This window comes from Orcinus orca, chromosome 14 (assembly GCF_937001465.1).
Source record: "Orcinus orca chromosome 14, mOrcOrc1.1, whole genome shotgun sequence".
Classification (NCBI taxonomy): domain Eukaryota; kingdom Metazoa; phylum Chordata; class Mammalia; order Artiodactyla; family Delphinidae; genus Orcinus; species Orcinus orca.
In genome coordinates, this window is record NC_064572.1 from 35,465,362 (window position 1) to 35,482,509 (window position 17,148).

The window sequence follows — 17,148 nt, forward strand, 5'->3', positions numbered from 1 at the left end:
AGCTGGGGCACCCCTCAGGCTCACTGACAAGGCTGCCAGCCAGGCTTCTGGTTGCTTTCTACACAACCATCAGCCTGGAAGGTAGAATTCTTCTACACTCATGACAGTAGAAGGACAAGATCCACTTTCTCAGCCTGCACCTTCACTTCCTCTGCAGGAGCTTAGTTCTAACTGCCTTGAAGACACCTCCACTGGAATGCACTGCTGATGCCCTCCCCCATTTCCAGGAGAACTTCCATGTTTCCAGATGCTTGCGCATGGGCACCCGCTCGCCTCTGACCACCCTCTCACACCCAGCGCTACAGTGGCTGGTCATCAATTCCTGTCCATTCTGACTGCATACGATGACTCTGCCCCTGGCTCCACTATCACTACCCAGGTTCAGGATCTGTTTTCTTTTTGCATCCCCACCCCCCAAATCAAGGCATAATTTAAATACAGAAAATTGCACAAATCTTAAAGAGATTGATAAATTTTTACATGTATACACTGGTACACATATACCACCATTCAAATCAAATAAAGAATATGTCCCTCTCTCCAGAAAATACCCTGATATCCCCTTTGCCAGTCAGTACTAAGCCCTTACCCCAGATCAGTCTTGCCTGTTCTTAGACTTGATCTAAATGGAATCATACGCTTTGTACTCTCTTGTATAAAGCTGCTTCCTCTCAGCAGGATCCTGAGATTCAGCCAGGCTGTGTGTGTCAGCTCATTCCTTTCATTTCGGGATACTATCCCATCGTGTAGATCTGTGACAATTTCTACATTCTCCTGTTGACAGGCATCTATCTGGGCTGTTTCGAATTCTGGCTTTTATTAATAAAGCTGTAATGAACATACTTGTACAAATATTTCTGTGGACATATGTACTCATCTCTCTTGGGTATACACCTAAGAGTAAAGCTGCTGGATCACAGGGTGAGTGTGGGTCTTATTTTATAAGGAATTGCCAAACTGTTGTTTGGAGGGGTGGAAACGTTTCACACGGCCACCATCAATGTAGGAGGGCCAGCTGCTTCAGATCCTTGCCAGCACTCGGTTTTCAGTTGTTTTACATTTTAATTTTGCTGAGAGGGTCTGTGTGTGTGTAGTTTTAATTAGTATTTCCCTGATGAGTGACAACACTGAACTTTTCATCTACTGATTGGCCATTTGAATATAACCTCTTAACCTCTTGTGAAGTGCCAATTCAAGTCTTGCTTCTGTTTTCAAAAATCGGGGTTTTCTGGGACTTCCCTGGCGGTGCAGTGGTTAAGACTCCGCCCTTCCACTGCAGGAGGAACGGGTTCAATCCCTGGTCAGGGAACTAAGATCCTGTATGCCGTGTGGTGCAGCCAAAAATAAATAAATAAAATTAAATTAAAAAAAAAAAATTCGGGTTCCCCCCCTTACTGATTTATAAGAACTGTGTCCTATATTCTGGACATGAGAGTCCTTTATCAGACAGATGAAGTGTGACTATTTGCTCCCACTATGTGACCTGCTTTTTCATTTTTGTAATGGTGTCTTCTGATGAACAGTCAGGCTCTTCTAAAATTTCGTTATTAATTCTCGTCCCTTCCCTGCTCAAAATCTCAATGGCTCCACATCTCCCAAGAGTGGGATGCCCTCTGGAAAGCAGACTCAGCTGTTCGTCCTTCCTACAGCACAGGCTATGCTCCGATGGCCTTGGCTAGGACTCTCCCTCCACCGCTCACTGTTATCTTGGGCAACGCTGCCGCATGGTTGCTGCGAGGATTAAATACAAGGCAATCCACAGAAAGAACTTGGAACAGTGCTGGAAGGCAAAAGCAGTCACTACATGCAAGGTGTTTTTAGTAGCGCCGTCAGGACTTTCAAACAGAACCTCAGCTTCAGAACAAGCCTGAACGCTGCCACCTGGACGTGCTGAGCTTGTTGCCCTTGACTCTCTAAACCCTACTCAAGTTTAAGGACCAGAACAAACCACACCTTTCTTCACAGTCCCCCCTAACCAAGTCCAAAGTGACATATTCCTCCAGATTTCCCACTGAACTCACTGTCCTTGCCATTCCTGTGACAGTTGGCACTGTGCCCCATGGTACTGGCTATGTTTTCACAGATTAGTGACCTACGACACATCTAAACCGTGGGATCCCTGAGCACAGACCCACTGCCTTGCAGTTCCTGACATTCCCCCGCAGGTCTGACAGTTTGGTACTCAGCAGCCACTCAACTAATTTCTTAGTTTGGTATACTATCAATTCTAGAAGGTACCAAGTGACTTAAGTGCTAATCAAACTCAGAACAATACACTTCATAAAATTCTACTAATTAAGTCTGTGCCAGGTAAAGTACCTACAAATTCTTCTATGTCATTTTGCATGTGAGAAACAGGATCGCTCAGTGTATGCCCTACACAGCTGTAATTTTACAATCTTCTACAATGAAAATGTAACGCGTGTTACCCGTACAATTAAAAACGATGTTAGTTACGAGGCTGGTGCACATTGAACTTAGTGCCAGACGGATGCCTGTCATGTGGAGTACTCCCGGAGATCTAGCTCCAGGGGACCTCTCATTCTGGAGGAAACTGTGTACCCAGAGGGGGAGGGAGAGGACATTCCATGCAGAGGGGGGCAGGCTTGCGTTCCAGGCTCACCTGTGCCCTCCCCAGTAGAGGCTCTACTTCTTTGTTATGCTCGATGGCGGTTTCGAAGGACTGAAGGAAATTTGACACGATAGGATCCACCACTTTCTTGTTGGTCTTGTATTTCTCATGGATTATCTTCAGTAACCCACATTTCTTTACAGTACCTGTAAGAGTTAATTTATTTTACCACGGTTGGAAAAATCAGGTTCTTGGTTAGGCTGGCCTGAGGCTGCGGTCTAGGAAATGCAGTTACAGAAACTGCCGCCACAACGAAAGATGAGAGGTGCATCCACTCACCATTAAAGGCGCCACAATGATGGCACGTGTTCTTCTTCCGGCATTTATCAGAGATTTTCTTCTTCAGCCCTCGCTTCTGGAGGTAAGTCAGGCCGGGCCTCTTTAGATAATCCAGAAACTGCTTCTTCTCCTCCTGGGACAGCATGATGTGGCAGCAGGTTTTACAGATCATCTTTTTAAAATGAAACAAAACAGGTAAAAGGATAAGAGAGGATGACAGAGTCTTTTCTTTCAATTCCTTTAAAACAAACTTTTTTGATACGATCTCCTGAGCTTTGGCCAGTAATAGATTTTTTTCTAAGTCTCTTCTTTTTTTAAAAAAGCCACCACCCCCCCTTGCCCAGGACACTTAGCTACAATGTACAGATCTACATGAAGACACGCAAAGGCAGCCCATGTTCACCAGAATGCTGGCCATAGTCAGAGCCAGCTGGTGGCGTTTTTGTTAACTATTTTTTCTTTTTTGTGCTGTTCTGTACTGCTTGAATTACTAATATTTTTTACAATGCCTATCTACCACCTACTCAAGGAAAACCAAGGAAAAAGAATTTTTAAGCAATTTAGCTTATTGCAAGATGAAATATTGTTTTTAGTATAAAAATGTTCTCTACATGTATCTCCCACCACTCATCATTCCCAAGCTCACTCTCATGTCCCTAGATCAATAACTCCCAGGTTTATACCTTGGAGATGAACACATACATGCTTACCTGTAAGATACCTATGACTGCTCGGAAGTACCCCACATGAAAACATGGCAATTCCAAGTCAATGTACCCATAGTGGCCCAGACAGTCAGCCAAGTTCTTCCCACAGGTTTCACAAGGACGGTCCTTCTCACTCGTACCCTGTGGATAAAAGCACACCATAATCAACGGAGACCAGTGGACAGGAAAGTGGGACCAGTCCTCACAGGTGACCAGGGGACTCAGAGTCAGAATCACCTGGGAAACTGCAGGGTATTCACATCCACCTGACCAAAGGAGGCTGGCGTCCCTGAGAGGCGCAGGGGAACGGGGGAGGTGGAAGGAAGCCCTTGCTTCTTCCTCTTTGGTAAGTCACCAGTTTCATCAGCAAGTGAAAACACATGGAACCAGGAAGGGCAGGGGTCTTACCATCCTGTGGTCAAGCACCCCATATAGCAGTGGGGCATGGTTGTTGTCCTGGCTATACAGGTTCTTACTCACAACCTGGATGTGAGCCTGCTGGCGCATCTCCTCAGCTGACTTCATTCCAAAACAGATGTGGCTTCTGGGATGGAAAGAGATAGGGGAACAGTTACATCAAAACCACTTACCAAAAATAGCATTTATGCATATGACCCACCATAAGCAACCTTGCCCTTCCAACTCCCTATAGGCTCTGCTCTCTCATTATTAAATGTCACTTCATCCTGCTGACTCGTTCCCTCTTAAGTTTCTTTTGTGGTCTCTTCTACTGCCTTCTCTTGAATATTGGCATCTCTCCCTACCTAGGGTTACAACCCTCAAACTTTTTTCATTCTACACATTCTTTCTGAGTGGTGTCTGTCTAATCTCTCTCTGCAGGCCAGCTATCTCCACTCAGCTGGAGACCATACAGATACTTCTTCTGGACAGTTAACAGGCACCTCAAACTCAGCACATCTAAAACAAAGCCCGGAACTTTCTCTCCCAAATCTGTTCCTTGTTCATTTTCCAAAAAAAACTGGGGGTTTACGTATGATGTGCCAGGCACCATCCTCAGGGGCTGAGGATACAGCTTAGATAAGACAGGGAATTCCCTGACAACATGGGGCTCAATTTCAGGGAGGGCAAGACAGAGAATAAACAAATAGATACACAAAAGTGAATAGATGCAGGGGAGGAAAATGACGTGAAGCGGTAGAGCAGAGTCTGAGGAGACCATGTCGTGTGGCCAGAAAGTCTGGAAAATTGACATTTCCGCTGAATTCTGAATAAGAGGGAGCCAGCTGTAAGATTGCCCAACCAAGAAATTCTGTGTGTCAATCTCATTTCTCCCTTACCCATCCCTACCAATCCTGTCAATTTCACACCCCTCAAACTGAGAGAATGGCCATCATCAAAAAGTCTACAAATAATAAATGCCGGAGAGGGTGTGGAGAAAAAGGAACCCTCCTACACTGTTGGTGGGAATGTAAATTGGTACAGCCACTGTAGAGAACAGTATGGAGGCTCCTTTAAAAAGTAAAAATAGAGCTACATATGATCCTGCCATCCCACTCCTGGGCATATATCCCGAGAAAACTATAATTTGAAAAGCTACATGCACCCCAATGTTCGTTGCAGCACTATTTACAACAGCCAAGACATAGATGCAACCTAAATGTCCATCAACAGATGAAGGATAAAGATGTGCTGTAGATATATACAGATATATGCATATATATATATATTTACAAACACACCCACACAGTGAAATACTAGCCATAAAAATGAAAGAAATAATGCCATTTGCAGCAACACAGATGGATCTAGAGATTATCCTAAGTGAAGTAAGCCAGACAGAGAAAGACAAATATCACATGATACTGCTTATATGTGGGGGAAAAAAAAGATACAAATAAACTTATTTACCAAATAGAAATAGGACTTTCCTGGTGGGGCATTGGTTAAGAATCCGCCTGCCAATGCAGGGGACACAGGTTTGAGCCCTGGTCCGGGAAGATCCCACATGCCGCGGAGCAACTAAGCCCGTGCGCCACAACTACTGAGCCTGTGCTCCAGAGCCCGCGAGCCCCAACTACTGAAGCCCGCGCGCCTAGAGCCCGTGAGCCACAACAACTGAGCCTGCGCTCTAGAGCTCACGAGCCACAACTACTGAGCCTGCGTGCAGCAACTACTGAAGCTTGTGCACCTTGAGCCCGTGCTCTGCAACATGAGAAGCCCGTGCACCGCAACAGAGTAGCCCCTAGTGGACGCAACTAGAGAAAGCCCTCGTGCAGCAACAAAGACCCAATGCAGCCAAAAATAAATAAATAAATAAATATATTTAAAAAACAAAACAGAAGTAGACCCACAGACATGGAAAACAAACTTATGGTTCCCAAAGGGAAAGGGGGGAGGAAGAGATAAATTAGGAGTTTGAGATTAAAGTATACACATTCTATATATAAAATAGATAACCAACAAGAACCTACTGTATAGCACAGGGAACTATACTCAACATTTTGTAATAGCCAATAAGGGAAAAGAATCTAAAAGAGAATATATATATATAATTGAATCACTGTACTGTACACCTGAAACTAACACAACATTGTAAATCAACTACACTTCAATTAAAGAAAAAAAAAGATTCCTCACTGCCTGCAAGATGGCTCTGAAACAAAGCTTCAAATCTACTTCCTTCTCATCACTATACTTTCTCCCTCCTGTAGGCTCCTGGAAGAAGGCTGTTCTGCCTGAACCCCTTGCCCACCTGTGCTGTCAGAACCCCCTATGCCTACCCTTGTCCTCGCACTTGTCCTATCCAACGTTGACTTGTCTACCTTCTCCAGCTAGACTAGGCAGTAAGGTCTTACTCATGTCATATCTTCATGTCTATCATCGGGGCCAGAACACAGTACCTTCCTCACTAAGCATCTACTACAAGAATGATTGATTTGTTTCTCTACTGGAAGGTCTAAGGAGAGGTTGTGGCCTACTAAATTAGCTCTGAAGAAGGTCCAGAATAACAGCCTCATTTCTGAGACTGCTATCCATCTGCCTGTGATACAGCTTTCTAGCTGGCAACTCCATTCTTTTGGTCAGCAAATACTACCTCCGTGTCATGTGCTCTGCAGCAAAATGAGTCCCCGCCCCAGGTCGCTCCCATTCATTGCAATGACCAAAGATTCGCTGAAAGGGGTCATCGTCTCACCTCAGGAGAACTCGAGCTTCGGCCCATGGTGCACGGATCGCCAAAGTTCCCACCACATCCCCCAGGTTCCCACCACATCCCCCCTTCTCCGCCCAAGGAACCACCCCTGGCCTGGGTTCCCCAGGTCGTGAAAGCCCTCTGCCCGATCAATATCCATTAATCTAACCTGATACTCCTGAACTGTGCCCACACCTCCCACTGATTCCTGGCCCTTCCCTTCCAACCGACCTCACCTCTGACCCTTCCCTGACCTCGGACCCCTCTGCCCCTAATTTCTCTGCTCTTCGGGGAGTTTTGCTCCATCTTACATTTTCTTGGCCACATCCGTCTCCCGGAACTGCTCCTTCACCATGGTGACGGCTGCCGGGGCTCCCTCCTCGAGACTCGCTGAGCTAGATTAGAAATACGATGCTCACAGCACCCGCCCGGGACTAATTCTTGACTGGTTGCTAACACATCCCCGGCATTTTTTCGGCCACCGTAGCTCGCCCCACGTGCCCGCCTCCACTTCCGCTACTCGCCGGCGCTTCTGTCTGTTAAGAGAGGCTCCGAACACGCCGCTTTTCGCCTTCTCTCTACACTGCCATCTGGCGGCACCTCCTTGAAACTGTACCGAAACCTTCACGGTATTTTCAAGGTCCGGTTTCCGGTCCATTTCTTCTTGTCACCTGACACCTGCAAAGAAACTACAACCCCCCTGCCTCAAAACTTTTAGAAAACCAGAGAGCCAAAAATTGCATACAATGGAAAATCGTCTTATCAACATCAATACCATCTTAATTAAGAGCCTCTAATTATTTAAGGAAAGGTGGAGGCTAAAATGAACCTGCCTAAGGAACAGAGGACTTCATCTAGATTATCTAGAAAGGAAGTAAACAGGGCAGAAAACACGGCCATGCATACACCTCCAGTTCACAAAGTTATTTTGAAAAAGAAGAAGAATTAAACTTATATTATTGATTACAAAAACAGAAGATGAAAATCTGTGGGTTTAGTGTGAAAAGTGAGCCATGCTGAGCTAGGGAAACAAGATGAAGGGAGAATAGGAAGCGATTATTCATGTACTGAGGAAATAAATTTCTTATCTCACACCTCACACCCTGTGGGAGGTGATCCTAGTGTGACATCTTAGCGCATGATACTAGAGAGAAAACCATTCCACCATAGGACTCAGGGCTACAGAACCTGAAACTTACTTCTTTACTATTTGTGAGAAACTCTAAACAGAAACCAATAAAGTGGTTCAACACTTTTGAATTTTAAGGGATGCTGTCTTCAAACTTTATGGATCCCCACTAGTAAAACATGTCACAGACAGAAAGCAAAGCAAACCAGATTTTCCTATTTCAGCAGTTAATATATCTTTGAAGATTTGGTGCGTGATTTTCATTATCTAGAAGTTAAAAACAAAGATTCTGGAACCACAGTATCCATGGGCGTTTAGGCACTACTGCTTAAAAGTTGAGCGACCTTGGGAAAGTTCCTTAACCTCGTGCTGTCATAGTTTCCCCATCTATAAAAGGGATAAGTAATATGTACCCTAATTCTTAGAGTTGGTGGGAAGGTTAAATGGCAAAATAAGGGTAAAAGTACTCAGAAAGTAACAGACACATAGCAGCGCTCTCAAAAGCCTGCAACCTGATTTGTCGGTCTCTGAACCTGCATGCTTATGTTCTTTATTGTTACACGTATGTCTCACTGTAAACTAACAAATTTCTCTATCAAGCAGATACTTATTAAAAGCTCACTTTTGTGGGGATTAAGATTTTTCAGAAAAAGACAAATTAAAGAATTTTTTATTTTTAATTAGAAAATCAGATTCTCTAAGCTCAGAAAAAATAATAGCAATAAATTAAAACGGTCAGTTTTGCGTACTTGAAATAAAAGTTTGAGTCCGGGTTTCTGCAGTTTCCCTAGCAGTAAAATGAGGAGGCTGGTCGAGAGGACCTCCAAGGATGCCTTCGAGCTTTACCAACCTCTAACGCGGTTGGAGGGGAATTAACTTTAATCCGGTTTACCGGAATTTTAAGTAGAGACAGTTCAAGATAACGAATTGAAGTGGAACACGTGCTTGCGTAAACCTGGTCGGCCCAAACTGTTCCCCCTCCGGATTGGCCGTTCACGTTCCGGGGGTGTGGCGAAAGAGAGAAGAAAGCAGGTCTTATACACTTTCAATCAGGCATTAGCGCGGTCGGCCTCGTGGTCTGGCCACGCCCCCACGCCGGCGTCTCCCGGGGTCCTTCCGTGAGCGTTGATATGATTGGCCGGCGGAAGATAGTTCTCTTTTCCTTCCTGGCTGCTTGAAGATCAGCCGCCATTATGGTGAGTCTTTGCGGATCCAGGGATCATCTAACGCATATCTGGGCCATCCTCCGTCCCCTGGTCCCGCCGTTAGCACTACGGCCGCCCGAAGCCCGATTGCTCTTCCCTGGCCGTGTCTGACGGAGGCCGGTTGCCGAGGGCCGGGGAGCCGCCGGCGGGGAGTCCGGGCTGCGCTGTCGACCCAGACATGCCGGGCTTCGGAGTCCTCGGAATGGGGACTGCGGGAGCGGCTGCTGCGTTTGTCGGCTTCGTGGAGTCTAGTGGGTGGGGTGGGGTGGGGTAGGGTGAGGAGAGACACATCGCACTTGAACGCTTAATTTGGGGTAGGCGGTTCGCCGGTGAAGGCAGCCCAGGAGGAGAAGAGGGTGTCGGCAGCGCCCGGGCGTGTTGCGACGACTGAAACCGTTCCCACGTGTAAGCTAGAATATTGTCAGCCGACTGGATTCTCTTGTTTCACAGGGGGGAAACAGGCCCCGGGAAGAGGAGCCACTTTAAGGCTTGCCGTGTCATGATTAGCTCATTAGAAGGTTCACCTGTTTTTAACCCCACTCTATCTGCGAGCTGTTTTTCTCTTGACCCTTACTTTCAAGAATCGAATATTGTTGAAGTGAACTTAGTGTGGTATGGTTTTTCAGACTGCAGTCGAAAATTAGTCTATTATGAGAGCTCTTTTTGGTGAATTATTTTAGTGTAAGCACGCTTAATGCCTACATTCCTTGGTAGTCACTCATAGTGTAAAAGAGCAACGGGGCCATTCAGAAGGGGGTACAGTTTTTTTTGTGGGGTGTAGCGTTGGTCATTCAAGAAGGGTAGTTTACAAGGAGGTGGTGCAATGCTTGTCACATCTGTGCAGGATGCAATAAACAGGGTGCCGTGACAATAACATTTATAGAGTCACAGCTTTACTCCAGAGAAGTAGGCTTTAATTGGGGGTGATTTTTTGCCTCTGAGGGGACAGTTGACAAAATCTGAATACATTCTTGGTCACAACTGGGAAGCGCAGGTGCTACTGGCATCAAGTGGTTAGAGGTCAAAGATGCTGCTCCACAGTCTAAAATGCACTGGACAGTCCTCCCCTCTGGACCAAAATACCAGAGGTTTGAGAAACCTTGCTGCAGAGTGATTTCTGTAGTGAAGTGAAGTAAGGCGTTTCCAGACTTAAAATCTTGACAGATTCAGAATGTGGCTGTTGAGTGTTTTCTTGATGCTGTTTTTGTGATGGGGTGACCTGTGAGTTAGGCACTGTGCTAAGTGGGTTAGGAGGAGATGGGAATTTGTGCATTTTTTTTTCTTTTATTGAAGCTTTTTTGCCACTAACCCATGTGACTCGTGAATATTTGAAATGTGGTTCCTGCGGCTGAGGAATTGCATTTTAAATGTTGTTTATTTTTAATTAATTATCCACAGATGGATAGCCACAGGGTCTACTGATTCGGACATTGCAATTCTAGCTCTTGGAAAATCACAGTGGGTCAAGAAAAGGTTGAATGGTTTTATTAATGAGCGTTGTTATGTTTTCAGAACGACACGGTAACTATCCGCACAAGGAAGTTCATGACCAACCGACTACTTCAGCGGAAACAAATGGTAAGGAAGAGTATGTCATTCAGTTTCGAAGACGTATTTCATTATAATAAACACTAAACTTGGTAATCTTTTTAGGTCATCGATGTCCTTCATCCTGGGAAGGCAACAGTACCTAAGACAGAAATTCGGGAAAAACTAGCCAAAATGTACAAGACCACTCCAGATGTCATCTTTGTGTTCGGATTCCGAACCCATTTTGGTGGTGGCAAGACAACTGGCTTTGGCATGATTTACGATTCCTTGGATTACGCAAAGAAGAATGAGCCCAAACACAGGCTTGCAAGAGTAGGTGTCCTATCTGTTCAACAGCTGCTAAAGACATTTTTTCAGTAACATTGTGTTGTGCGTGCAGTGGAATGAGCAAAAGCAAGCAGTCTGCAGGGGGACAACATACTAAAGAACTCTTAAGGGGTTGAGAGAAAAGGTTCTTTGATAAAATGCACAGATAGATCTGAACAGGAGTTCAGAATGGGGTCTGCAGGATTTGAGGAGGTGACATTTGAGCTGGGTCTAGAAGAGCAAGTAAAGCAGTGCTCCTAGAGGTAGGAACTGGAAGTAGGTAGGGGGATGAGTTTAGACAGGTAGGTTGGCACCAAATTAAGTGAAATCTTTATTCCCAAACATGTGAGTTTGGGCTTAACTTCATAGGTTGCCAGGAACCATGAAAGCTTTTGGATCACTTCCTGAGTACCAAGCACTACACAATGACCTACAGTTAACCGTTGAACAACACGGGTTAGAATTATGAAGGTCCACTTACGCGCAGATTTTTTTCAGTAGTAAAATCTGTATTACAGCGATCCGAGGTTGGTTGACTGCACAGATGCGAAGGGAAGTGTGGATGTGGAGGGCCAGCTATAAGGTATAATCAGATATTCAACTGTGTTGAGGGTTGGCACCCATATTTGTGCAGTTGTTCAGGGCTCAACTGTACAGCAGTAGACTGGGCAAACTGCCTAGCTTATATACTAAATTGTGAATGAGCAAATGAATTGTTACTTTGAAATAGTTCTTGTGTCTGCCCCCTTTTAACTTTTTTTCCTCCTTGCTATTAGGTAAAATCTTTCCATTGAATAGGTATGTGGTAGATAGATGCTGCACTCTTTTTTTTTTTTTTTTTGCGGTACACGGGCCTCTCACTGTTGTGGCCTCTCCTGTTGTGGAGCACAGGCTCCGGACATGCAGGCTCAGCGGCCATGGCTCATGGGCCCAGCCGCTCCGCGGCATGTGGGAGCTTCCCGGACCGGGGCATGAGCCTGTGTCCCCTGCATCGGCAGGCGGACTCTCAAACACTGCGCCACCAGGGAAGCCCTGCACTCTTTTAATTGGGTGGTCTGGGAGACCTGGCTGAGGTGAAGTGAAGCTGAGTTCCTTGTAAAGATAGGGGAGCATTCCTGTAGGCAGTAGGAAGAGCAAATGCAGAAGTGGGCAGAGTGAAGATGAGTAGCTGGATGCTGTCTCCGTGGGGGGTGTAGAGTTCTTGGGAAAGATTCCTCTGTCAGCTATGAGTAGGAAACAGGGAGTTGAAATGGAAGAGACCCTGAAAATGTGGAGACCTAGCGAACTGTAGGCTCCGAACCATAACAGCATGCACGGAGCGTTGAGTGCACACTTTTCCTGTGCTGTTTTCTGTTCGTGCTATCTCAATTTAATGACCGTTTCTGTTCTAGCACAAACAAGTATTGTTAAATGTACTTGAAGAGTGTTGACTTCTGAAGCTGTATTTCTTGAGCTCCAGCCTGGTCACTTTCCCTACCGGATTAGTATGTAACGATGTTGATGTTTGCAAGTCACCTATGTGTATACGTATATATATTCCTTTCTTTTTCAGCATGGCCTGTATGAGAAGAAAAAGACCTCGAGAAAACAGCGAAAGGAACGCAAGAACAGAATGAAGAAAGTCAGGGGGACTGCAAAGGCCAATGTTGGTGCTGGCAAAAAGGTATAGTTTATCAAGGGAAATACAGAAATGTCAATTCCAGGTTTTTAGTTTGTAGAAAGGTGGGGTTTTGTTTTCTTAATAACCTTTCTTAATGTTTCTTCTTTTCCGACTTCTTCTGGATTACAGAAGGTAACCTGTTTTGAGAAGCCACGTAATGTAGTATCTTAACACCTCAGTAGAGTAGCTTTGCCCACCCCTTGTTAGCTCACAGATTAGCACAACATGGGGCCACATTGGTTCAGTGATGGGTAGAGTGATCCTGGTGGGTGCCTTGCAAGTCCTATCAGGAAGGTTTTCATTTTACTGCTAATTACAAAGATTGTTAAAGGGGGAGCGGATCTAGTTTCCCAAGACTTATTTTCTTAAAATTGACAACTGATTGAAGAAGCAGCTGAATCAATGTGGCCCATGTTTTCCTGGCATGCTGGAGAGGTAGCACAGTTCTCCATTGCTTTCCTCTCCAGTTAGTCAGGACTTAAGTGATTTTAATGATGAGCTTTTTACCAGCTTTGCTAGCTAATTGTAAGTAGTTGAATGGAATTAAGGTGTTGGGTTGTTAAATTAACAAATAATCAAGTGTTCTGTGAACTTTTTTTTTTTTTTGCCTTTTTCCTCTACTTTCTTGGAATTCTTGTTCATCAGAAATGAAGTGTCTAGCAGGTACTGAGATTGTGAGCACGGTGTGGGGATGCATCACCTTCACTAAGTTTGCTTTGATGCTTTGCATGTTGGCTTTCGGAAGAGAGTTTTGTAGTATAGTCTATTATAACACCACTGCTACGGTTTAAAGTAGTATATTATGGGCAAAGGAGAAAAACTTTAAATGACGTTTATTTTGGAAACTCAAAAATGCATGTTAAGTTGTGAAGTGCCCCAGTGGAGGAAGGTAGCCGCTTTTAACTGGCACTTGGGAAATGCTGTGTTCCAGAGTACCACCTACCCAGGAAATGGCTTTACTTAACACAATGGCTTTATTTAACACAGGAAGGATTCACTCATCCAGTCATGAGCAGTCTTTCCCTTGGGGACTCTGGAGATTGGTTGATTCTCTGGCAGCTTTGGTGATAAACTGGTCCGGAAAATCTGGCAAAGCCTCTGTCCCGGGAGCACACACCGAAAGCTGCCTTTTACTGTCTCCTTTACTGTCCCATTGCTTTTTATTAGTTGATCTCCAGCTTTCCACCTGATGCCCTTTTTTTTATTGGAAAATTTCCAAGATAATTGAATATTCACATCAAAGCCTTTGATAAATATGCTTTTCCCACAGGTACTTAAATACTTTTGCACATCTGAGCAGCCTAAAGCAGTAACATGTAAAGTGGGCTGAGAGTGGGTTGGGACTAGTAAGGTTTTGAAACAGTGGTGGTCACCGCTTGACATGCTTCCTCTCACCGACATGCTTCCTCTCACCGTGACTCCCCGCCAGACCAGGCCAGGCCGTAAACCTGGTGTGCCTGCTCTGGGCTGTAATCCCATTGACTTCCGGGTGCCATGGAGTTGTGATGGACTGCCAGAGGAACTGCTTGCTGCTTAGTTAGAATAGCTGCTCCCTCTGTGAGGCTTAGTATACTTGTTGACAGAAGTTCCAGAAGTTGAAAAACAGTCAATATTTGTGTTCTGATCTAGATCTGAAGAACTTTTTTACACATTGTTTTCTTCATTCAGCCCTTGAGTCACATGTGTGAGTGCTCAGTGGTGACGTGCAGAGTTTAGCCCTGTGGGGACCTGAGCTATCACTATTCCTGCTTCAGGTTGCACTAGTGCATTTCACTAGCACTGCTCTGAAAAGCGGCTGGAAAAGGAATGCATAAATGAGCACGTGTATTCTTTGGCTCAAATAAAAAAAGGCATAGTAATGTCCTTTGAACTTAGATGTTGGAATCCAGATGTTGGAGTTGCACCTTTCGGGTATAATAGAGTTGTTTTAAATTACGGAGTAGTCTCATGTTTGAAGAGCAATTGAATTTTTTTTACATCAGCTGAGTTCTGCCTTTTTAAATACTAATTCACACTACTTGTGTTGATTGTGAATGGTGGCTTTTAATGTACTGAATTGAGACAGGTTTTAAAAGACTTGCTTGATCATTTAGAGCTCTCCCGTTGTGGTTAAATTAGACTTCAGTCTGCGATGATTCTCAGGTCTGTTGATGGTGCTAGCGTGCCCAGCACGGTGTTGCTGAGCAAAGCAGAGGCGCCTTCATGTGTAAGTAGGCAGTGGCAGCCTACGAACCATAGTGATCAGGCAGGCCGTTCTCAAAATTGGGTGGAATAAAATCAGTGAGTGTGTCTAGGGAGTGCTCTTTATACAATTGCAAAGAACAAAATAGTCATTAAGGTATCTGATTGCATGCAGATTATTTAGGAGTTTGAAAAGGGACTATTAATGAAATGTTTCTTTTCCCTCTTCCCTCCTTTCCCCCTTCCCTGCCACTGATTCAGTGAGCTGGAGATTGGACAACAGGTATAATTCAAGCTTTTCGTTTAGATTGCTAGACTCCTTGGTTGACAGTCATTAAAAATAGAGCATGAGAAATGATTTAGAAGTATATTTACAAATGCTCTCAAGAGTTGTGCCCCTTAAAAACTAGCAGTGACAAGGTTTTGTTGTCAAAACTTGTTTTTTGTCTCATCCCTAACTTGAATGTTTGTGAGTTTTATATCTTGATGCTTACATTGTTTTAAGATCACACAAACTTAATATGGTCTAGGTTACTAATGTTCGTTCTGCATGAGTGTCATTAATTTTGGGGTTTGTTGAAGACTTTGAACTTTAATTTTTAAAGGCAGTTGCTAACTAAATTTTTCTTTTTCTTTAATTCACAGAAGGAATAAAGACTCTGCAGTGACTGTGTCTGTGGTGATTGTGCAGATTTTTCATGAGAGAGTTAATAAACTAAGACTTTTTACATATCTGGTTGTTTGGAATATATTTGAAGTTTACTGGGAGTGCTGTAAAACTGGTTTGCTGTTTAACAGATTTAGAGTGCTGCCCAAGTTCACATGTTCCATTAAGCATTCAGTGAAAACTTGCTATGTTGGGGTGGTGTTTGTCCTTCCCTTTAATGGCACAAAGATGTCAGGGTGTAGAGTATTGGCAGCGTGGGAGCATGTAGGGCCAGTCTGGTGTGCTCATGTTAATACTTGGTATTATAGTTGGTCAGTCTCTGAAAGAGACTCTTGAAACCTGAATTCCTTTTTGGTTTTACTAGAACCCCACTTAGTCTTTGTTACGGAAAAAAAATTTGCTGGCCTTGATAGAAATTAAGTTACTAGATTACATTCTCATCATTTATCCTGAAGTAAACAGGGTCTGTCAAAATTGTCATTTGTCTGTTGCGGGCTTGTGCTTATGTGATAAATGAGTGGTTTATTGTGGGTGGGGAATTTGAAAAAGGCTCTAGAGTGGTGAATATTTGTGTGTAATGTGTAATTGCTTGGTAAATCTGATTGTGCATGGGTTTTATGAAGCATTGAGGGTTATCTAGTGCTACTTTTTCTTTGCCAGATGCTTATTCTCACACTGGCTTTTTTAGGCATCAAGGTTGAGAACCTGAAATGTGGGTTATTGGTCAGTTGTGTGGGGTTGGGGGATTTGAGGAGGGGGTTGTTTGAAGGTTGCTGGGGGGTTGGGGTGCCATTTGAGAGAATAAGAAACATGAGTAGGAGAGCTTGGGTGTTTGGGAGGGGACAGAAGAGGCATTAATGGTTCATGGGTTTTGGATGTCATTCTTCCCTGAGGTTGGTGTGTGATTGGTTTCTACCTTAAGTGGGTCCATGTAGGAGTCAGGCTTATAAATGCTATTAAGAACTGTGTCAGTGGATGGAAAGCTTCAGAGAATACTCAGGAAGCAGTAGAGGACTGCTTAACTGGTTGGGTTGAAAGGGGAACCAGGAAAAAGCAAGAATCATGATAGCAGAAGGCATGTGAGGGTTGCAGAAAGGAGTGGTTGGATATTTTGCAGAGAGCATGGTGAGAGGCCTTGACTTGAAGAAGGAGCTATAGCCTGGGAGGGCAGGGATGTGACCAGGTAAGTGAGGGGCCTGAACCTGCTGGCCCAGGGTGCAGAGGGCGGGGTGGGTGTAGTTCCGTTTGTGGCTCTGCTGAGGCTGCATACTTGGGTTTGTGGAAACCATGGCCTTGTGGGTTCCCTTGCTAGGGAATCTGCTTTGTGCTCCCTTAATAGGACCAGGAAATAAGATTAGATGGTCTACTTGTATAGGAAGAGTTTGGAGGAGTGGGGGATTTAGGTCTGCACGCTTCTGTTTCCACCAAAATGGCTAATGGGTGGTGTGGAATCCCTAAGGGATTTGAGGCGAGTGGCATTTTTAAATGAGCAGTGTGTGGAGGCCAGAGATCATCCATGCCTGGTGGAGATGCAGTTCCCCAGGACTGATCTAGGCTGTGCAGGTGCAGAGATGGGCTGGTGAGCAGCATGTAGGGGCAAGAAGCAGAAGATGCTGGGAGAGGTTATATTTGGGATGGCTCAGGACAGGACAGGAGATGAAGCCGAGCAATGGTGGGCGG

The 17,148-nt window shown here is 44.7% G+C and overlaps 2 protein-coding genes across 6 annotated transcripts in view; one reads left to right on the plus strand and one right to left on the minus strand.

Annotated features, from left to right (window-relative positions):
* Nucleotides 1-7,399, minus strand: part of POLR3A (RNA polymerase III subunit A) — a 53,667-nt gene extending 46,268 nt beyond the window's left edge. Inside the window, exons 1-5 of one of the 3 annotated variants that reach the window (XM_049697227.1) lie at nt 7,081-7,399; nt 4,027-4,162; nt 3,622-3,759; nt 2,912-3,083; nt 2,624-2,778 (exon numbers count right to left, since the gene is read on the minus strand). In XM_049697227.1, coding sequence (XP_049553184.1) covers nt 2,624-2,778; nt 2,912-3,083; nt 3,622-3,759; nt 4,027-4,162; nt 7,081-7,124 — 645 coding nt within the window. In that variant the 5' untranslated portion in view covers nt 7,125-7,399. The remainder of the gene's footprint in view (nt 1-2,623; nt 2,779-2,911; nt 3,084-3,621; nt 3,760-4,026; nt 4,163-7,080) is intronic. The other 2 variants (XM_049697226.1, XM_049697225.1) reach the window with 2 other exon arrangements.
* A 1,606-nt stretch (nt 7,400-9,005) lies between these two features.
* On the plus strand, nt 9,006-15,533 carry RPS24 (ribosomal protein S24). Of its 3 annotated transcripts, XM_033434010.2 has the most exons (7): nt 9,006-9,094; nt 10,616-10,681; nt 10,757-10,966; nt 12,513-12,623; nt 13,266-13,283; nt 15,063-15,084; nt 15,447-15,533. In XM_033434010.2, exons 1-5 carry the CDS (start codon nt 9,092-9,094, stop codon nt 13,269-13,271), a joined length of 396 nt encoding a protein of 131 aa, XP_033289901.1. In that variant the 5' UTR covers nt 9,006-9,091; the 3' UTR covers nt 13,272-13,283; nt 15,063-15,084; nt 15,447-15,533. The 3 variants fall into 3 exon arrangements, with proteins under 3 accessions (XP_033289901.1, XP_004273090.1, XP_033289898.1); XM_004273042.3 differs by lacking the exon at nt 13,266-13,283 and having other exon boundaries at nt 9,007-9,094; XM_033434007.2 differs by lacking the exons at nt 13,266-13,283; nt 15,063-15,084 and having other exon boundaries at nt 9,007-9,094.
* Nucleotides 15,534-17,148: the final 1,615 nt, after the last annotated feature.

Coding starts and splice junctions, on each gene's coding strand:
- RPS24 (XM_033434007.2), top strand. Junction 10,682..10,756: donor TACTTCAGCGGAAACAAATG/GTAAGGAAGAGT, acceptor TAATCTTTTTAG/GTCATCGATGTCCTTCATCC. Junction 10,967..12,512: donor CCAAACACAGGCTTGCAAGA/GTAGGTGTCCTA, acceptor TTTCTTTTTCAG/CATGGCCTGTATGAGAAGAA.